At 39.5% G+C, this 21239-nt stretch overlaps 2 protein-coding genes across 6 annotated transcripts in view; one reads left to right on the top strand and one right to left on the bottom strand.

The window, feature by feature from the left end:
• Nucleotides 1–155: 155 nt before the first annotated feature.
• On the top strand, nucleotides 156–5690 carry LOC140951157 (uncharacterized). Of its 2 annotated transcripts, none has more exons than XM_073400377.1 (4): nucleotides 156–392; nucleotides 777–1150; nucleotides 3810–4235; nucleotides 5485–5690. In XM_073400377.1, the coding sequence occupies exons 1-4, from the start codon at nucleotides 202–204 to the stop codon at nucleotides 5688–5690; spliced, it is 1197 nt and encodes a 398-aa protein (XP_073256478.1). In that variant the 5' UTR covers nucleotides 156–201. The 2 variants fall into 2 exon arrangements, with proteins under 2 accessions (XP_073256478.1, XP_073256479.1); XM_073400378.1 differs by having other exon boundaries at nucleotides 217–392; nucleotides 839–1150.
• LOC140951155 (glucose-6-phosphate exchanger SLC37A2-like) overlaps nucleotides 5681–21239 on the bottom strand; it is a 44916-nt gene continuing 29357 nt past the window's right edge. For 2 of the 4 annotated variants that reach the window (XM_073400375.1, XM_073400372.1), the window contains 12 exons: nucleotides 20569–20613; nucleotides 19248–19322; nucleotides 18743–18838; nucleotides 18164–18254; nucleotides 17410–17484; nucleotides 16371–16456; nucleotides 16046–16094; nucleotides 14584–14657; nucleotides 14431–14509; nucleotides 13252–13295; nucleotides 7441–7494; nucleotides 5681–6770 (listed from right to left, as the gene is read on the bottom strand). In XM_073400375.1, the coding sequence (XP_073256476.1) occupies nucleotides 6600–6770; nucleotides 7441–7494; nucleotides 13252–13295; nucleotides 14431–14509; nucleotides 14584–14657; nucleotides 16046–16094; nucleotides 16371–16456; nucleotides 17410–17484; nucleotides 18164–18254; nucleotides 18743–18838; nucleotides 19248–19322; nucleotides 20569–20613 (939 nt within the window). In that variant the 3' untranslated portion in view covers nucleotides 5681–6599. Of the gene's footprint in view, nucleotides 6771–6975; nucleotides 7032–7440; nucleotides 7495–13251; nucleotides 13296–14430; nucleotides 14510–14583; nucleotides 14658–16045; nucleotides 16095–16370; nucleotides 16457–17409; nucleotides 17485–18163; nucleotides 18255–18742; nucleotides 18839–19247; nucleotides 19323–20568; nucleotides 20614–21239 lie in introns of all 4 variants that reach the window. The other 2 variants (XM_073400373.1, XM_073400374.1) reach the window with 2 other exon arrangements.

The raw sequence follows: 21239 nt of genomic DNA on the forward strand, positions 1-21239 counted from the left end.
GGGTCGAACGTGTAGTTTTGTTATGTATGTGTTGTGCTGTGTTCTAGAAGAGTGGTGTTTCGACAGTTAACAAGCGCGATATTTGTCACGATTCTAATTCTTAAATTGGAGATTGTTCCAAGTTGCGTCAAAATGGTTAATTAAACAAGTAGACTCTGTTAAAAGCTGACCATCATCAAGCAAAAATAACGGGTGGACAGCATGGGTGCGGCGGCTTCTGCAGGGGTGCGCACCTCCGGAAAATTAAGTCCTACGCGGTGGTTCATTAACGACGAACTTAAGGATCCCAAAAATATTATGTTAAAAAGTGCTCGCAATGGAAAAGAAAATGAATTGTTACTAGTTTTAGAACAGGGAATGGATCCAAATGAAAGGGAGTCGCCATTTTCAGGGTAAGAGATGCCACTGGAACTTTTATGTGTTCGGTCATTGTAGTTAATCCACTGAGAAAGCTCTCAGCACAAGATCAACATTTGCTTTTTAATAAGCCAATCTAAAAGTAGAAGGTAAACGCCCTATAAGGGATTCCAAATTACGGATCTTGCTTTACTCATACTATACTTGTAAATAGTGATGTTGACTTCTGGTATGAGCATTTCTCTCGCTCGCTATTTTTCACAGTCCCGATCATATTTCTCGATATTTTCATCGTTCATATTGGTGAATATGGTAAAACTTGAAGGTTTTCTATGAAATTGTTACTCAGTGAACAGTTTTTGGTTTACTTATAGTTAATATACACATGATTTCTGATATATTTATTGCTTCCTTTAAAGTTTAAGAGCAATACATTTCGCAGCCCGTCATGGCCACCTTAATTGCCTTCAAATCCTCATAGAAAATGGCGCAGATGTTACTGCCGAAGACTTCTATGGCTGGCAAGCGATACACGAGGCCTCACTGTACGGACACGCTGAATGCCTTCAACTACTGTTGGAAAATGACGCCAAAGTAGACGCCGCGGCATTCAACAACAACGGGCCAAATACGCCTCTTCATTACGCTGCCAGGCACGGTCACGTGAGCTGCGTGAAGTTGCTACTTAACAACGGTGCTGATTGGAAGAGCTGCAACAAGTATGGGGAGACTCCACTGCATTGTACCGCCATGCGAGGTCATGTGGAATGTATGCTGGCACTTGTGAATGAAGGTATTATATAAACACTACGTCGAAGAGGAGTAAGGTTTCCTTTAAGTAAATTCAAGGGATAATATCGGATAGTAGGTAGCTCACTACAACCTCTAATTTCATTGAATCTTCGATAGCACGCAACTCGTCTGCTTTTGTTGTTGTTGTTGTTGTTCTAAGGCCTAGGGTCCACTTTTACTGTTCATTTGTTGGCCTGGCGCACGCTACTGGTGTACACGGCTAAGAATCTCACATCTTTTGGCTCTTATGAACTTATTAAAACTCAGATCGCATCGATATTTGGCAAGAAGTTAAAGTTTATAAACAGCTTTTCATTGAATATTTTTTTTCTGGCTGTAAGACCAAAATAAAATTGAAATATGAAAAATATGGCTCAAAATGGGACCATTTTTTAACAGCCCGCGTAACATTTACAGTCTAACCACGCATATTGTGGGATTTCTCTGTTTCTGTTAATGGTACTTTGGAAAAATTTCTCCGAAGAGGTCAGTGACTTATGAGTACTAACTGTATTAAAAATTACTGAACATAATGGCAAAACAACAAAGTTTAGGGCGTTTTCAGAAAGATGTTCTGTCTACATACGATCTCTGTGCAGAGCGAACGTCAATTTAAAAGATTGCTTTTCATTGACTTTCTGTTGTTGTTAGGAGAAGAAATAATAATTTTTGGAATGCTCATAAGTTAAACCTTCCTTATAGACTAACTGTTAAGACTTCGGGAAACCCATTTTTACGCTAAGATCAAATATGTAAGGTTAGACAGCATTTTTTAACGTGAAAATTCGTAAACCGTGCGTTGGACCGAAAATCGGATTCTTGAGTGTGCTTTGGCATAAAGATTTTGTGCCTAAAATGTGCCTAAGATGTGCATAAAGTGTGCATTTTAGTTTTGAAAAACGTGCCTAAGCCGTGCCTAAGTTGTGCCCAAACTGTGCTTAATCTGTGCACAAGTTGTGCCAAAATATTGAGTCACTCGGAAAATCGTGTCCAGCCTATCGAGCTCCACAGCGAACGAAAAGGGCGCACGGCAGTTATAATGTCAGTTTTGAGGTTTACGAAGTCTAGAAACACGGTCTGACGACCTTTTTATCCCCTTATAAGAAATAACATGACTCAGAATACGGTTAGAGACAGCAGGGAAAGCCTCGACAAACAGGAAAATGGAATCTCAAACAGGTTAGCGTATTTAAAGTAAGTGCTCAGCTCAATTACATTGTTGATATGCTAATTTCATCGATGTTAAAAAATTTCCAAGTAGGTTTCTTCTCCCCTTCTTAACGGAGCGTTTAGTTGGGACGAAATATTTGTTTTTTTTCAGGAGGGCAGATTTGCATTCAAAAAACGAATTTACTTGTGATATGACTTATAAAATGAAAACGAAAAAATTGATTGCACGCCGATGAGTTTTGAAGCAAAATAAATGGCACGTCTCATCGATTATTATACGATCAAAGCTTAATTTGCTAACAGAGACAGAAAACAAAAACAAACAAGCAGCTTGAATTTTTTTACTACTAAGTGTGAATCCTACTTTTTTAGTTAGAGAAATGTTTTTAAAAAGCAGCCGCATTTTCTGTTTAAAAAACAACAAGCGTTGGCATGAAGGTTTCAAATTACCACTTTCTACTTTTCATGTTGTTATTCAAATTCAGGCCAATTTTACCTCGATCGCAAAAAGTATTTTACTTTTATTGGCTATTTTTGTGCCTTACTTCTTTAGCTTTGTTTTTGTTACTGTGGCTTCGACTTTCTTTCACGCTTTCTTTTAGAAACGAAAGAAAGCGAGTCTATAAAATTGCATGGCAAGCAAAAGGACCGCATATATCGCGTTTGAATTTCCACTTTATCCTTGGAGTAAACACGGACTGTCGAAGAATACTTTAATTTTCGAGACTTTCGGCGCGGCTCAAAACTTACACTTCTTATACTTCTAACTGTATCGTGTTTGATCTGAATTATTTTTGTAATTCGTACCAAGTTTGTTCTTTTTTGCAAGTCGGGTTACAAAGATTTTCAAAAAAGTGCCCAGCGTTGAATATTTGTGCCTAAACCGTGCCTAAACCGTGCCAAAACTGTGCCCAAACTGTGCCTAAAATGTGCCTTAGCAATATTTAAAACGTGCCTTAACTGTGCCTAAAGTGTGCCTAATCTGTGCCTTTGCATGTTTTTTTCCCGTGCTTTGGCACGCTCGTGTACACCAGTAGCGTGCGCCAAGCCTGTTTATTGTCTCAGCCAATGCTGTGAGGCCTTGTAAGAGGATATAACTAAACATACAGCATTAATAGTTCTGACGTCGCCTGTAACACTTCCAGCTCTGTTGTTAACTAAAATAAAGTTAAGAAAACACAGTTCACGCTGGCAAATGGAGGACATCAGCACTTTTCTGAAGTTGAAGAGATGAAGAAAATTAACTATTCATAAAATAGATCTTATGTTTAATAAACAAGTAGTTTGTGTGCGTTAAGTTCGTGGCTTGAACAAGTACTTGGGGCCCAAAATGAAGGAAATCGCATTTCTCAGTCAGGGGTAGTATACCCGGAGCCCCTCTCACTCATCTAGAAGATCATCCCTTTGGTGTGAGTCAAATGAAGCATCCTCTTTGGAATCGATACATTGTGAACATAGCTGTACCTGATTTACAAAATGTTGTTATCTAGGAGCTGACATCAACGCACAGACGCGTGACGGACTATCTTCTGCGTACTTCAGTGTGTTCTGTGGCCACTCTTCCTACTTAAAAGAACTTATAAAACACGGAGTGGACCTCAATTGCAAATATAAGCAACCACAGCGCACTTTATTGCACTATGCTGCAGAGGCGGGACAAAATAAGGTGCTAAAAGTGCTTCTTAGAAGACAAGCAAACGCGGAAATACACGCTGGTGAACGAAGCTTAACACCTCTGCATCTAGCCGTACGAATGGGGCAAGAAAAGTCCACGGAATTACTTTTAAAATATGGCGCTGATGTGGAAGCTAGGTCTCTTAAAGGATATACTCCTCTTCATCACGCCTCTCGTTGTGGAAAACACGAAATCGGGAAGTTACTTATTGCGAGTGGAGCTAAAGTGAACGCCATATCAGGTTTGGATAAGCACTTGCTTGCCATGTGTATTCGGGGGGCGGAAGATTTTTTCGCTAGTAATATCTTCTCGACGAAGGAAGGTGTCATTCAGCCCTTACATACTGTGCTAGCAACTTGTGGATGAGCTCATCAATAATCATATTGCTCACTAAAACGAGTTATTTGTTAAAACAAGAACCAATTCCCGGGGGCAGGCGTAAAAAAGGGAAAAGGGAGGAAGGGGAACTGTAGATAACATTCACGAAAAAATCAACCGGCCGCAGACTCAGTTTTGGGTGGGTCATTTAAACGAAATCTAACTTAGGCCTCCAGATCTCTTTGTTAAGGGGTTAATTTAAGAGCAAATAGGTACTTTCCCAGTCTACGCAGTATGCTTTAGTGAAATTGTTTACGATAAATGGTGTTCCGATAAAAGCATTAAGTACTCGGAAAATGGTTTTCAACGCGGTTTTGTTGAACACGTGCTAAATTAGATTCCGTTTAAATAACTAGCCCTTAGAGTCTAACACTGACAAAGGCGACAATCACATCAACGAAGAAAAATAGAAAGGGCGAGGGGAAGTGAAGGAGAAGAGAATCATCATAAGAAGCGGTATTATTCCTGCGGGGCGACATTTCATAACTGCTGTTCTGTTTTAATTTATTGCCAATTTAAACTGAGTTGAAGGTGGAAAAATTGCATGACGAACAGTACAAATTCAGAGTACCTTAAGAGAATTAGATGTGAGCAACTGAAAAAAAGAAGACAAAAGTTCTGTGCATTTTGACATCTTTGTTAAGCTCATGTCTCTGGAAAGCAAAAGTTGCTAAGTTCGCTTGTAGCTTACAAAGTTGCTTTAAAACAGTTCTCGATTCTTTAAGGACCAAGAGAATTGCAGACGACTAAAACTTCGCCACAAGGAGACAGTTTTTTGATGGATTTGTTACTTACAACTTGACAACAGTGGATGCGCTTTTTATAACTGCAATTGAAGAAAACCGTTTTCGGTCACTTTGTTGAAATTTGCTACACTACAAAAATTCCGTCGCCTGTTATTTTGGAGTGAAAAAAAAAAAACCTGGATTAAGCAATTTTTTATACTACAAATAAGCCCAATGCCACTCTGAAAATGTTCTACAAAAAGGGATACGTACTACGCTATTGAGCCAGGATTAAGGAAGGACATTTATTGGCTACTCTTTGAACTAATGTACAGAACAAACGATAAAAACAGCAGCGCCTCCAGAATTGTTTTCTTTCTTTTTCAGATGAGGCCCACGAGACGCCATTACACATGTGTGTTCAAAGAAACGACATTAAGTTTACAAAGATGTTAGTAAAGGCAAATGCTGATCTCAACATACGAGATAAGAGCGGAAATAGACCAATAGACATCAAGATTGAAAACGAGGACGTAACCAACATCTTACAGGCCGCCATGTTTGAGAAAGACAGACTCAAAAAGACATTTTAAACTGACTTTATTTTCATTTTTAAAACCTAACGAATGAAGTGAATTTTCCACTGCTCGACAGTGCAATTGGGTAACAAAGAAGAGGAACGACTCATTCCTCTTTTCACTACTCTAGCCACTCACTCGAAAAAGTTAAATTCAATCTCCTTTTAAAGATAATTTCGTTAATCCTCTTGATCCTATTACTGTTTAAGAATAGTAAAAATATATGGATTTTAAACCCAATAATGGATTTAATAAAAATTTGACAAAAATACTAATTTTTTCAAAATTCCGCCCACCTATATGTATCTTTAGAAAAAGGAACAAAAAAAATCAAACACTTGACCTCTCTTAATTGTTCCCAAATTTAAAACACAGTTACACTGTATTAATAAATCCACCACCCTGGGGAAATAAAACAAATAGCCCGAGCACGCGGCCACTAAATAGCTTATGATGTTAAAATTTCAGTGTGAATATTTTCTTTAGGCTATTTACACATTTTCGATTGAAAATAAAAAAAACCCCTGGTAAAAACTAGCACGGACAAACCTTCTTATCTTTCAGGTCTCAGGTGTCGAAAAAGGCAGAAATCCACCAGTTACATAACATCCTAATATATAAGCATTGACGAAGCCATTGCAATGGCCCGCTGCCATTTAAACTTCTAGGCCCAAAATATCAACTGCAAAAATAAGCTTGATGTCGCTATGCAAAAGTCCTTAACAAAATTCAGACAGCAAACTTAAGACGTTGTACTTTGTCGACGCTTATAAATTATCTGGTTAACTACAGTCCCTAAGTATATGTAGAGCGTTTTCTTGGTCAGTTACTTGATCAGACTGGCCTAAATTAATTCTCTAAATGATTTCCCACGCCTGGCACTGGTGAGAAATTAAACACATCAAAATCACTACTTAATCCAATCTAGTAACCTGAGGCTACATAGTCCTCTTCCTGGGTTTGTTTCGCAATCGAGAGTAAGCAACGTTTAGTGGCAGGTTTACTTAGTTTTGTAGTAGAGGCTCTTGTTCGCTTTCTCGTCCCGGGTGGTCCGAATGAATGCCAGATTCCACATAAGGTAAGTGAGAGAGCACTCTGTGAAGAAAATTGAGAGAAAGGTAGTAAGAAGGTTCTTTTGATATGAATTTCATCATATGATAACTCTATGATGATGTCTTGTTGCTAATGCTAATGATATACACCGTATTGATCTATTGCCTTCACTCCCAGGCACATGAAAAATGATTTTAAAATGCTCCAAGGGCCTAAAAAATTAAGATTAGAATGCCACAATACTCACATGGTGCGTGGACAGCAAACTTTCTCTATTTCAAATACCACTTGCCTGATGAGGAGCTAAACAAGAAAAAAATCAAACCATTTATTCGTATTTTATATGCAGGTAATAATGTCGGATCATAAAACGTTCCCAGGAAACTGCCCACCTGCCCCTCCCTTAAGCCAACATTTTGCCCTAAAAGAGAGGTAAGTGTTAATGTTGGCTTAGGGGAGGGGTATGTGGGCAGTTTCCCAGAAACGTGTAATGTCTTCAGTGATCAGTGATTCTTAACTGATGCCAGACACTATTTCCTCTTTTCCATGTTTACTGTTACAAAAGTACTTAAAACCCACCAAAATAAAATACACACATAGCGTTTAACCACAAGAGACGATCTCACAAAAGCTGCATAAGAAAACCGTCGGACTTACTATCGTGCTATTGTAAGCCGTGACACTGAATTGAAAATATAAGACATACACTTACTATGGCCGCTAAAACGTCAGCGGTAATTAACATATAAAACACATTGTTCCACCCCTACAAACAAGAACACAAAAATTCCATTGTTCTCAACCTTTTCACTGATCAAAAGAGACTAACAGTTTAGCTGGGTACCAAAAATAGCGTCCAAAAGACTTGTGATAGTACAAACTACCGTAAAACACCCTCTATTTTTTTGCTTTAAAAATCGTCGAGCGTGCGACTGAAAATAAAAACCGCGGGAATTTACTGACCACTAGTTAAAGGGGGTGAGGGTGCGAAAATGAAGAACTGAAGCTGACGGGGATCAGTAGTGAAGAATGAAAAGAGTTAGTAATCCACGTTCAAGTTAAAGTGAACACTTTTAAAAACTGATAATGTCGGAGGAACGCTAGTTAAGAAATCATGTTAAAAAAATACAAAAGGGAAAAACGAGACATGGAAAAGTATTTTTGGTTAATGTTTGTTTATGTACAAACCGTCCTGGCGGTTTTAACCTCTCGCTTAATTTTGCGATAGAACATTAATAACAATAGTAATAATAATAATAATAACAATAATAATAATAATAATATCTTTATTAATCCTGATAGAAAAACCGATCACCTGAGCACAGAGGACCAGCTGGTATTAACCGGTGATCAGCAGTAATAATAAAAAAAAACATGTCAAAGAGTAGCCTGAATTTCAGACGATTACTTCTAGTCGTTTTTACTCCCTCAGTAACGTCTGACTCGACCGGCCGTTAATGCCGTCCAGTGACGCCACTACTCCTTTTCTTTAATTCATGCAAAAAGTAAAACACGATTTTCAACTGGCAAACCAAGAAATATCGTTTGGAAATGTCTACATGATACAGAATTGCTTTACTCCTTTCGATCGTAATTCAATAATCAAACTCCAGAATCAACTTGATCGCAATCACGCAATGGGACATGCCATTTTTTATCCGCACTCCCCGTCCCCCCTATGGAAGGCATAATTGAATAATATCCAGAAGCATCCTGTCCAAATCTGATATTTTAACCACAATAAACTTTAAGGGTTTCGGAATTAGCATTTTACCCACAAGGGCCTGTCGGAATCTCGGATTACACAGATTACTACAAAGCCGGTGGGAATTGGGAGATCTATCCTGCGTAGCAAGCGTTTCCGTGCGGTTTCGGAGTCAAACACCGCTCGAAAAATGACGCGAGTAAAAGAGCAGGGAGGGGGTAGGGAAGAAAGGTAAGGAAGCGGGGGTTTCTCTGCAGGCGTTTCCTTTCTCCCCCCCCCCCCCCCCCCCTTCTTCCTCTCTTTTCATCTTTTGGTTCTCGTTCTATTTCTCGGGCAGTCAAAACCGAAGTCTTTCTTTGCTCCGGAAAAAACGGAAACGTTTGCTACGCAGGCTATGGGAGATCTGGGACCTGCAGGAATCACAATCTAAGTGATAAGGTCCTGTCGGAATCGTGCCCTCCAGACTGTGCGGCGACATAAGGGACTTGTAGGAATCGCAATTTAAGAGATACTGGCCTAAGGGTCCAGAAGAGTAGTGAGATCGATCGCGTCAAATGCTTTTCGAAGGTCAAGAAAAGTACATATAACCCTTTCCCCTTTGTCGATAGCCAGTTTCCATGAGTCGACTGTTCTGATTAATACAGCTATGGTCAAGAGAGGATAAAGGGGACAGAGAAGGCATCCCCCATACACACCCTATTCCATAGGTAATTCGTCTCGAGTTATTTTTAACACCACAGATCTCAAGGGGGATTAGACAACAGCCAATCACATAGCGCGAATGTGTTCCGCGTGGATGACCCACGCTCAGAGGCACGCGTCCTTCACGAATTAACGCATAACAAAATGGCGGAAGACGCGCAGAGCGATATTGCTATTCGTTTTGTCGACGAAAACGACTACGGAGAGATTTCTGCTAAAGCTGTGTCAGCGAAACGGAAATTAAAAAGGAATCGCCCTTCCTCTCTTGTATAGAGCTAACAGTACAGCAGGGAAATCCTTAACACTGAATATTCTCTCCGGATCATTTATAATTAATTTTACAGTTTGAAGAGAGCAATTTCTGGTTGGATATATATTGTTTTATTAGCCTTTTATTATTCAACAAAAATAACACTTGGCGTCCTAATTGCTTTATTGTACAAACGACCGGTTTCAATAGACCGGCGAAATTTCTCATTTTATGAAAGCACTGAGGTTACGATAACTTCGAGTTAAACTGATTTCACGGGTTGTCAAAGAGTCCAGCGATTCCCTTTTCCCAGGTGAGCGTCGACTCATTTCGCTTCAATATTCAGGAATGCTCTCGATCTCTTTACGCTTTCATTGCGTTTCGCCCGACATGTTTTGCACGGCGTTTAGTCATGCGAAACCTCCACGAAACATCCACGCAGCGCGCGAGGTAACTTTATCCCGATTCTAAAAATAACTCAAGACGAATTACCAATGGAATAGGCTGTGTATGGGGGATGCCTTCTCTGTCCCCTTTATCCTCTCTTGGTTATGGTATGAGAGTTTTTGACTAGGGCAAACTGGTGCTGTTGAATTAGATCTAATTCTTTGGGAAAAGCTTGTAGCTCCAAATTCATGTAAGACTCGTGGATTTTAGAGATGCAGGGCAGGACTGAGGAAGGTCTATAGTTGTCGCTCTCTGATCTCTTCCCACCCTTAAACACGGGAGTTACTTAAGCGGTTTTCCTGGAGGTCGGATATATCCCTTGATTAAAAGACTCATTGAACAAATGAGTGACGACGTCGCTAATGTGGGGTGCAGCGATCCTTAATGCTTTTGCGGGAATCCGGTCAGAACCAGTAGCTTCAGACGCTTCGATTGTGTATAACGTTTTATATTATGATAATAATATTTATTGATTGGTATTGCGCAAATATCAATCCAGGGAAAGAAATTTTCATCTGCGCATTACAATGACTCAACAAAATGCTAGAATCCTAGTACATATTCCAATTAAAAATACGAAGTTTAAAATTCCAAAAACAATCACTAATTATTCTTTAAAATCCTATTTACAAATCCTTCCTTATAAAAAGAATAAAAACAATAAATTAGCTGGGAAACACCTTCTGAAATAAATGAGTTTTAAGAGCCTTCTCAATAGCATTAATTGAAGATATATTTCTAATAAAAAGGGGAAGATCGCTCCATAATTTAGGGGCAGCCATATAAAAAGATCCATCACCAAGCGTGGAAAGAGACTTGCATGATGGAATGTTAAGAAGTTTGCCGTAATTTGATCTAAGATAGTACCTACCCTCATTGTCTTTCAGAGATACAAGTTCGGAAATGTAAGCTGGAGCGAGTTTATGAGTGGCCTTAAAAGTCAACAATAAAATTTTACAAACTATTCGATTTGCTACGGGTAACCAGTGTAGAGCTCTTAGCAATGGTGTAATATGACAAAATTTACTGTCTTGCAGCACAAGGCGTGCAGCCGAGTTCTGCGCTCTTTGCAGTTTCTGAATCTGATACGCAGGTAAGCCATATAACAGGCTATTACAATAGTCAAAGCGGCTAGAAATAAAGGCATGTATCAGAGTTTCAGTACATTCTTTGCTAAGATATTTCCTTATCCTCCTGTATTGTACAAATAATAGAATGCTGCAGAGCTTGTTTTCGTGATGTGATCACCAATTGATAGGTCAGAATCTAACCACACACCTAGATTCCGAAGGGAGATTGTGGAGCAATGACAGAGTGTCCAACAGTTATGCCATCAATTGTGATTTTAGCGAGTTGCTGTCTGGTGCCAATCAAAAGAAGTTCTGTTTTGACATCATTCATGAGCAACTTGTCTTGAGAGATCCACTGCCTGATGTCTTGAATGCAATGCTATATAGAAGCAACTGCATCACCCCGGCCAGAGTGCGCCTTGGGACTAAAGAAGATGTTTAACTGAGAGTCATCGACATAACAATGACGACATCAAACACTGCGCTTGAATTAACTGTAAAGAGAAGTGGGCCAAGGCACGAGCCTTGAGGAACACCATACCGCACGTCAAACTTATCAGATACAGCTTCCCGAACAGAGACTCGCTGGGAACGGCCTAACAAATAAGATCGAAACCATAGAAATTATAGATTATAGAAAGCAGCACTGAGATCAAGCAAAACAAGGATAGTAACGTGCTGCTTGTTCATATTTAACAGAATATCGTTTACTACTTTCAGAAGAGCCGTTTCAGTGCTGTGATTTCTTCTATAAGCTGACTGCGCAACTGGGTATAAGTTAATACTAACCAGGTGACCATGAATGTGATTGAAAGCAGCCATTTCAATGAGTTTAGACACAAAAGACAAGTTGCTCATGGGACGGAAGTTCTTAAAGATGATATCGAGACCGGGTTTCTTTAACAGCGGAAAAACCAAAGCCTCTTTCCAAATTTCAGGAAAACGTCCGGACTGCAATGAGTTGTTAACGATTTTGTGGGATCTGGGAAGAGATCTTCACATTTGCTAACCAGTGTGGATGGCATAGGGTCAAGAGGGCAGGATTCAAAGGAGAAGTTCTGGATAAGCTGTTTAACATGTCGAGGTGATAGCATCGTAAAAGTAGGGAATGATGGCACAGTCTCATCAAGAACAGTAGACAGAGTGTCCTCTACTGGAAGTGAATCAGTCTAATAAAGAACAGCAGACGGAGTGTCATCTTCTGGAAGTGAATCAGTCTGCTGAGCAGCAGACAGAGTGTCATCTTCTAGAAATGAATCAGTCTGCTGATCGGTGTCAAGCTGCGTGCGGATGGTATCTATCTTCTGAACAAAGTATTTTCCCAAGTCGTTAGAGAAAGTTCTACTGTCCACATTAGGTGGGAGACCATCATCAACTGTGCCGTTAAATAAGCGCTGACTTGCACGAAATAGTTTCTTTTGATCACCGCCATTTTCGTCTATAAAGTTACTGTAAAATTCCCTCCGAGCCTTGTTCATAAGACGCGTAGTAAAATTACGTTTTGCTTTGAAAACAGCAAGATCGGAGTCCAATCGAGAATTCCTCCACCTCTTTTCAGCCTTCCTTCGTTGTCGCTTCGCCTCCCTGATCTCCTGACTGAACCATGGAACACGAGGTCTCTGAACAATTGTTCTTGTCATTAACGGCGCGTGCTTGTCCAAATCAGTCATGAGGGTATTGTTATAAGATGAAACAAGTTCCTGTAAATCATCAGATGGATTCTGGCACAACTCAGAAGTAGCCAAGTCCTCATTCAAGGAGACTACGTTGAGTGATTGCAATTTTCGGTAGGAAACTTTCCGCACAGAAAGTGGTGGCTTAAGAAGTAATTCCTTCTTGCTTTCCTTTTCATATTAGTAACTTGGGATCACTTGGTTTCGGAGCTTGTCTAGCAAATTCGTAAACAGCGACCCCCGAGCAGAACAGGTCGTTAACATCAGTAAAAGAATCGATAACGGTCCATGGTGGTTGTTGAAGTTCAGACACGAAAGCGTTAATAATGTTGTCATTCCACGAGCGCGTCTCCATTATTCGGTGCTTTTTTAGACAAGGCGTTCGGTAATTCATATTACCAACGATTGGCCAATGATCGCTCAGTGTAGTTTTTAGAACTCTTGATGATTTGAATAGATTAGGTGTAGATATAGTCAAGACATGACATCAATACAAGAGCTTCAGCTACACTGTAAATCCGAAGTTAAATAAAGGTGATGTGATATGAGTGTGAATGCAGGAAGAGCTGTCCCTTGTTTGACGTGTAGGTTAACCCTTCCTACGTTGTAATTATTTATGTATTTATTGTAAAGAGGATATGCCTGAAGACGAATGAGTACACATGGGCTGACATACCGTAGGTGATATTATCCCAGTTAGTAGTGGACCAAGTGCAGCGCCTATAATAGATAAGAACATCATAAAATTTTGAGGCACTGGCAACTTCAGATATATCATTTGCGGTTGCAGCAACCTCTGTGTATTTCCTATCTTGTGATTCGACAAATTGTTAAATAAAAAGTAGGGTATAAGTGGGGTCGGAGTTGGTGGATCGATGATTGACACGATCCGGAACTATCATACGGAAAAAGCGCTTTATATAGACTCCAGGCGATTTTGGGAGCACTCCAATCCTCCGGATAGTTCCGTAACGCCCCAGAACTACTTGCATGAGAAAGACTCAGACATACGCAGTCGCTACGATCTGGATGATTTTATAGAAGTCTTATAGAGCTTTGGAACTGGTCAGTCCCAGGAGAAAAGAAAAGACAAAAAACAGCCCCTGAGCGAAGATTATTACACGAAATAAAATTAAAATATTGAAAGAAAGTGAAAAGGCGGCGGCCCTTGTATATTTGAAGGTTAAACGCCAAATAGTTTTATCTAATTATGTATTCATTTATTTACCTTTTACGACTAGGTGTATGTGGGTATATATGTGTCAATACGCTGCATTCATAAATCATTAACCTATGAAATCATTATTAATTGTGCTAATTTCTCCTTAAGTTTTTACCCCTATTATACCTATTACACATTTATATCTGTTGCTTTTATTTTCAAGCATAAACACGTTGGTAAAATAATCCCGTAAACGCAACTTTATATCATTTGTTAGTTCTTTTTCCATTTTTTTTCCTTGTATCATTGTGATGAAAATTTTAGTGTTGAATATGGTTTTGATTCGCAGTTTGAAAAAGACTTTGCTCAGTTTAAATTATTCAAGCCTACTTTAATTCTCGTACTGTAACAAGTAACACGTTCTCTTCACTCAGGTAACAAACCAACATAAAGAAAGCAAGAGAAGGAGTATTTTAACTACTACCCGGATCCCGGCACCGAGGAGCCAGTCTAAGTCGAGTGTTTATTTTTAAGCAACATGGATTTATCGGGATAAAAGATGCTCTTGAGTGTTTGATATACCCTTTCAAATGGACGTATGAGGATCATGATTTCAAGACATATGAGCGCACATAATTTGGTAATCTTTCGTGGCACTACACGAATGACCTTTGTTTTGTTATTGTTCCTTACCCATGGAGCCGGTACCATCAATAATAGCTGTTACGGTTGCCATTGCTTTCGTGTTGCCATGGAGACATGGATGCGTTCCCTGTAAACAATTCATCAAGTTTTAATAACTATAGATAAGTCATAGGCCGCTGAAGTGACGACTACATAACTTACCAGATTTGCTGAAACTGCCGTGGTGATCAAAGCATAAGGTCCATTTACAAACAACCCGGTAGCAATCATTAAAACTGAAACCAGAGGTGGATTGTTGTAGTGAGCAACTGGCATCTTATAAGCCCAACTAAGCCCACTTATCACATTAGGCCTATTACAAAACAGGGGTCGTTCGGAACGAGTGGGCAAGAAACTTTTAAAGCTTACTAGCACGATGGAAAAGGGCCCAGGATCGTCCAGCCAAGTCATCCTCTAACAAAATCATAAGCTAAGACGAGCAAGAACTGGCCTGGCCCAGCAAAACGTGAGAGATGCTTTCCTAAAGGACCAGCTAGAACTCACGTTTTTTTTCTCGAGCGCTGATAAGGGGTTTAGAAATGGTCAAAAGGCGGAGATATACCTCTTACCAGCCGAGTTGGACGTTTACAGAGGGACATACCATAAATGATGTAATTGACACCCCCTCTCAAATAAAAGCCTCGTCTATTAAACGCCCCCTTCTACGATGTTACTTTATTTAACGCCCCCTGTCTAACAGACGCTCCAAAATACTAGAAATTAGCAAAAAGGCGCAACAGCATTTAACTTATTCAGTTTCTTGCTTGATTAACAAGGGTTTTCGCATTGTATCTTGTCCAATGTCAAGTTCAGAGTAAGTGTGATAACAAAAAGACCCTGAACGTGGATTCTGACATCGAAGTTGAGATCTGAAAGAGCGATATGGGTCTCTTAACGGCCTAAACGGATCAACTGATGGACTGGATATTCCGCTCAGTATTTATAAACTCCTTTGATACTTTCGCTGAAAGCTTATTATTTTTGTTGAGCTTGTTACAGCTATGAGAATTAACGCCTCTCATCCATTAAACGCCCGCATTCATGAACGGTAATAAAGATCAAGTTTATTTAGATAGGGAAGTTAAAAGTTACTCATTATAGATATTCAGTATCGAAACCAGCAAATTTCTGTTGTGAACAAAGTGGCAAGTTAGGTTGACGAATGGTAAATTTATGACTTTCGCGGACAAAGCTGCACTGTTTTTCCTTTGCCTGAGAGGCTGTCGGTTACGCTAGAGCGCAGAGAAGAAAACAAAGGATACTCGTTTCCTTCTCCTGCGACTCCATCGCTCGTTTATGAGGTGTCTGGCCGTGAATGACGTTTCCTCTACCGCCAGCTACGCAGGTTATTGCTGAAGTATGTACTTAGTTTAGCTCGAGCTATGATCACTAGTTACATATAAGAATGCTCAAAGCTGAGTTAAAAAGGGAAAAATCGACTCTTCGGGACAGCGAGATCCCCTGGAAGGAAGTTACGAAACTGATACAGGCCAAAAAAGTTTTATAAGACCAAAGACTTTTTAAGACTTTTCGTCACCAGTGTATGTCAATAAAGGGCATAATTATTTAGCCTGTGTACAGCCGACCCCTGCCCTCAAACAAAATCGGGGAGATTTATACTTACATATATTGGTTTGGAGACTGGAATTAGCCAAGAATCTGTAAATAAACAGCTGGAGAAAAAACAAACAATCAAATTTACATTACTTTATGAAATTCCGCAACAATAAATTTGATTTAGCGTCGCCTGGTGTTTAGCCAATTCAACGTAGCAAAACGCCGGAGAAAGGTAATAAGAATGGTTCGGCGTGTTCTTGCAAGAGCCGTAACAGCAAAGTCTTTCGCGCCAGAAACTCGCCTTTGGCTCGCCTCGTAACAATGGCAACCAGAAAATCAAAGAGAAAATTTTCCTTGACACGTTCGCGGGTACAATTGTGCAATTGACTAACCATTGGAGCTGCTAGAATTAACATGAAAACCACCGTGATCCCACTGCACTTCGTTTTGTCTGAAACAAATCCTGCAAAGATTCCCCCTGAAAAACAAGTGAAACAACAGCTATGAGAACTCTTCTTTGACTGTCGTGGGAGGGAATGGACGTGCAAACGTCGCTCCGAGGACTACATATATTCAACTGAAGCTCTCAAAATTCCTTATTGATACTAGCATTTGAAAACACACCAGCCTTCTCAGATACAACTCACTTTGACTCTGACATGGTTGCCACTCATCATCACTCATCAATTCCCTGACTTTTCACTGACCTTTTATTAATGAGAAACAATCGATGTTTGCATTCGCTTTAGCTTTTTCTGCAGGCCATCGATATTTTTCTCTTGATTTTCAAGAGGAAGAAGGAATTTGGAAGAAAACATTCAGAACCAAAATCACTGACCACAACTACTACATATGTCAGGCGTAGAGTGTCAAATTGATCGCTTTGCTTGCCTTACAGCATACTTTTCACCTTTCCGAAAGAAAATGCATTTCAAAGTCTTGAAGAAAACTTATGAACTATAGGCAGGAAAAGAGAATTCCCTGACTTTTCACTGACTTTGACCATATTAAAGATTTTCCCTGACTTTTTTAAAAATTCCCTGACTTTTCCCTGAGCTTGAAAAAATGTTCGTTTTTCCCTGACTTTTCCTTGACCGTGGCAAGCCTGTCTGAGGAGGGAGATGTGGGAACACATCACTTACTATCCACAACAGTCCTATTCAGGACCACAACGACTCACCCGGATGGACTCACCCACTTAGGCACCGTCCACACTAATCCGGATACTTTTAAAACCGCTTCTTTTTGACATCAATTGACCGTTCGTCCAGAAGAAACCAGTTAAGCAATGTTTCAGTTTTCAGTCCGTTTAAAAGAGACAGACAAGCCAAGCCATTACACCAGAATTGGTGTATTAAAGTCCATAAGAGAGGAAACATAGTTGAAACTCAAAACAGCACAAAGGTTTAAGTTAGGCATGGTTCACTTTACCTATAATCCCTCCTACATCGAACAGTGTGGATAAATCGGCTGCAGTTGTTGCTCCATAAACTTTACCACCAATTCCTACACATCAAAGAAGCAAAAGCAAGCTCAAACATCATTTTCTATAGAGGGCCTGTACTCTGTTATAAGCTGAGCATTTTGTCTTTCTTTTATTACGCACAGAATTGGCCTGGCAGTAAAGCAAGAAATCAAAGTACTTGCTGAAGGATAATTAAATGAACAAATGTTTCAAAAATTATCTACAATGTCGCAATGAAAGTTTACAGCATATCGTAAGAATGTCCCATCATGAGGTTCAAAGGGTCAAATTATTGTTTCAGTGAGCTGACGTGTTGGAGGATGCACTGTGAACAGGACAACTTTAAGAGTACGAGAGTTTAAAAATTATCAGTCTTTTGGGGTCGTTTCCTTCAGGAGTATAAAAAATGTTAACTTTTACTCAATGTACAAATAATATCGCCGGGACAAATAAAGTTTAGAACACAATTTACTCTCATAAGCTCTAGGTATCCAAGCACAGATAACTTGTTCACTTAATAGAACTTCACAGTAAGTGTCCCATTATTTGCGTCCAAATCATGCATTTGCAGTTTTTCAATCCGTTACTAGCATTTCAACTGTATTCTTAACTTCTAACCAATAACAAAGAAAAAAAGAATAGAAAAAACAATCCCGAGGTAGCTATTAAACGGGGCATCGTTACTTTCGGGACTTAAGGATACTTAAAAGAGGTCCTTACTTGTGTTTTGAATATAAAATGGAAGCCAAAAGAGAAAAGTGTAGCTGACCAGTTTAGCAAAGAACAAACATAGTGAGTACTCTATTACTCCCTGTGGAGAAAAAAAAAAACAACAACTTAACATTCAAAAATAATAGGTAAGTAAAGAAGTTGATGAAATAATTTTACAACAGTGAAGAGATTCAACTAAACCGAGCAGATATAGACACATAATGATGAATATGTTGCAAGAAACATATGACAGAGTATACTTTAAGTAAATGAAGTGTATACCAGGAACCCGTTATGGTCCCGGAAAACTGTTGTTGTTAATCTTCAAGATAGAGGAGGATGCAATAGATTTGCAAATAATATGACAAACCAACAGTTAACAAAAGAAAATGGACTGGTATTTTCGTTTTTTTCTTTACATCTTTATTTGGATATGATTTTGATTTCCGCCAGGGTCCGAAAAGTTACCAGGATTTTTGAGAACCAGGCCTACGCCTTGCCAGCAATATTCACCTTAACGCCACATGATGGTCAAAGTAGCTTCTCACGAATAGATGAACAAGGCAATTAACAAATTCTGTTACTCACAGGTATAAGAACAGCTCGCCAAAAACTAACAGCAGGAACATCAGCTGTATTTGTTACTGTTGATGACGCCTCAGAGGATGATGAATCATCAGGTAACTGAAACAACAAAATATTACACAATTTTTAACCTATCAATGATCCCTGAACCAACCTCAAGCGGCCACAAACTCGTGTCAATTGTGTCCTAAACGTAAGCTTAACACGAAAAAAATCAAGTTCAATAAAAGTTTTCTTTCAGAACTGACAGGAATGCAAACACGGCATAAAACGCCCAAAATTACAAATAATACTAATGATCAGTCCAGCCTATCGTGAACGCGATAATATGGCAAAAGTAGTTTACATAACAGTAGTTTGTTTGTTTTTTTTTTTGGCATGACTTTTGTGATGGGGAAGGGGAGGGCAGGGGGAAGGAAGGCATGGACATAGTTTGTCTTTGAACAGTCCTTGTATCCTGAACTTAACTAACAGATTGATGAGATCTCCATGACGGTAACCTACCAACCTGTTTAATTTTGACATCTGCTGAACCCCCGTTAATTTTCTCCTTTAAAAGATCTTCCCTTTCACTGATGGTACTCTGCAAGTAATAAGATGAAATCAATTTCTCAATGCTAGCATTAATTTAATTACTGTATATTGCATTCACAAACTGTCTTCTCACTGGCCACAGTTAACTTTGGAAATCAGCCCAACCTAGCACGCACAATAATTTCCAGGAGCAACGTCAAACTGTGTTCTGTACGACAGTGTGTTTGTTGTTATTTTACCAGCTGTTAGGGATTATTGCAGACTTCCCACACCCTCTGTAAAACTGAAGACAAGAAGGCCCTCAGACAATATTTCTCTTTAGTATATACTAAAACAGTGGATAGTGTTTTTCGCGCGCTCTGATTGGCTACTCAATCAGTGAATATCCTGCACTATTCACTGATTCACCTCCAGTTCCTCCGAGCGAGCGACGCCAAACTCGAGTAGGTTGCGAGCAAAATGCTTTCACGGTTTGCTGCCGTAACAAACTAAGAAATTTCACAACTAATCAAGCAAGCTATTTCCGAAATACATGAAGAAGGTGACGAAGTTCGGTTTGGAAGTTTTAACAGGTAAAGCTTTGTCTTTTTGACTTGAATAGTTATCGATAAAACCGCTGAAAAAGTTTTTTGTTTACAAATGCAAATTAAGCTTAAGTCTTGCGTTGCTTTATTTAGTTGACTTGTACATAAATAAGCTTAAAACTAAATTTAATAATCTTTTTTAGAGAACTATTTTAAATACAAACAGAATTCACAACTCCTTTTGAAGAAACTTCCCCGCAAGAGCTAAACAAACGCCTTTAAAAGTTTTGTTTGTCGCTAAGAAAAAGCGACGACCGCGGCCGTTCGGCCATCGCGCGCCAAAATTGTAATCGTTGGCAACAGTAAATGAGTTAAAAATCATCATTATTGTGCTCAATTATCTCACTGTTTTAGTATATACTAAAACAATTATTCACCTCAGTGTCGGTGGCTAGTATTGTATATTTACCTCGCCGCTTCGCGGCGTCGGTAAATATCCAATACTAGCCACCTCCACTTCGGTGAATAATTGTTATATATCTTTCTCTAGCCGCTTCTTCTGAAATCATCTTTCAAAAATATGCTTTTTGTGAACTTAATGAATTTCCAGTGGGTACACAGTTGGCTTTGTGGTGCTTTACTGTTGGGCATCTGAATGGCTGGGTATTGGATATTGTTTTTCTTAACGGTAAAGCACTTGACTCTTAAGATCTCATAAGTGGTAATAAATTAATGCACATATTATATAAATATATACATATAGATATACACCTCCATAAACCGTTGACTGTTTACTGAGGTATCCACTTGATGAGGCTAGAGTAATAGATAAGTAAAATCAGCCAATCAACTTTGAAGAGGGAACTAACTATAGTACTAAGGAAACTTGCTGAAGTATCTCAGTGAGAATATTTTACAGTTTACTACTATCATCTACAAGACCAAGTCTTCTAGTGAATTAATTCATTCATAAAGGAAGCTCTCAGTCGGACCCCTGCTTTTAACAAACCTGCAAAACGTGCAGAGAAAGAAATATCTGAAGTCTTACATGCAGTAGAATCCCGGTTTCTCGAAGCCTGCGAAGGAAGACGTATTTCCGGTCGTCGCTTCTCTCGGGTGGAGAGAGGCGATGACCGGAAATACGTTTGCGCTCGTGGGCGAACTGAGAACATAGCCTGTTCCAGGCTCCGAGATAGTTGGGCCCGCTGAATTGAGAAAGCGCGAAGACGAGAATAAAACGGGAGGAAACTGGGGAGAGCAGGCTCTCTCTCCCTTCCTTTTCCTCTTTTTCGCCTCGCCAACTTTTCGCGTGCCTTTTACTTTCGCGTCTTCCCCACTACCCGAGAGCCTGGAACAGGCTAGGGCGAACAATGCAACTTTACACCCAATTTTTCAAACCTCCCAATAATTTGAACCAATTTGCTCTTCCCAAGGTTGTTTGA

This window comes from Porites lutea, chromosome 10 (genome assembly GCF_958299795.1).
Source record: "Porites lutea chromosome 10, jaPorLute2.1, whole genome shotgun sequence".
Classification (NCBI taxonomy): Eukaryota; Metazoa; Cnidaria; class Anthozoa; order Scleractinia; family Poritidae; genus Porites; species Porites lutea.

Excerpts from the sequence above, each read along its gene's own strand:
- LOC140951157 (XM_073400377.1), top strand. The coding sequence starts at position 202 with ATGGGTGCGGCGGCTTCTGCAGGGGTGCGCACCTCCGGAAAATTAAGT. Across the intron at positions 393-776 it reads AGGGAGTCGCCATTTTCAGG|TTTAAGAGCAATACATTTCG; the intron begins GTAAGAGATGCC and ends CTTCCTTTAAAG. Across the intron at positions 4,236-5,484 it reads TAAAGTGAACGCCATATCAG|ATGAGGCCCACGAGACGCCA; the intron begins GTTTGGATAAGC and ends TTTCTTTTTCAG.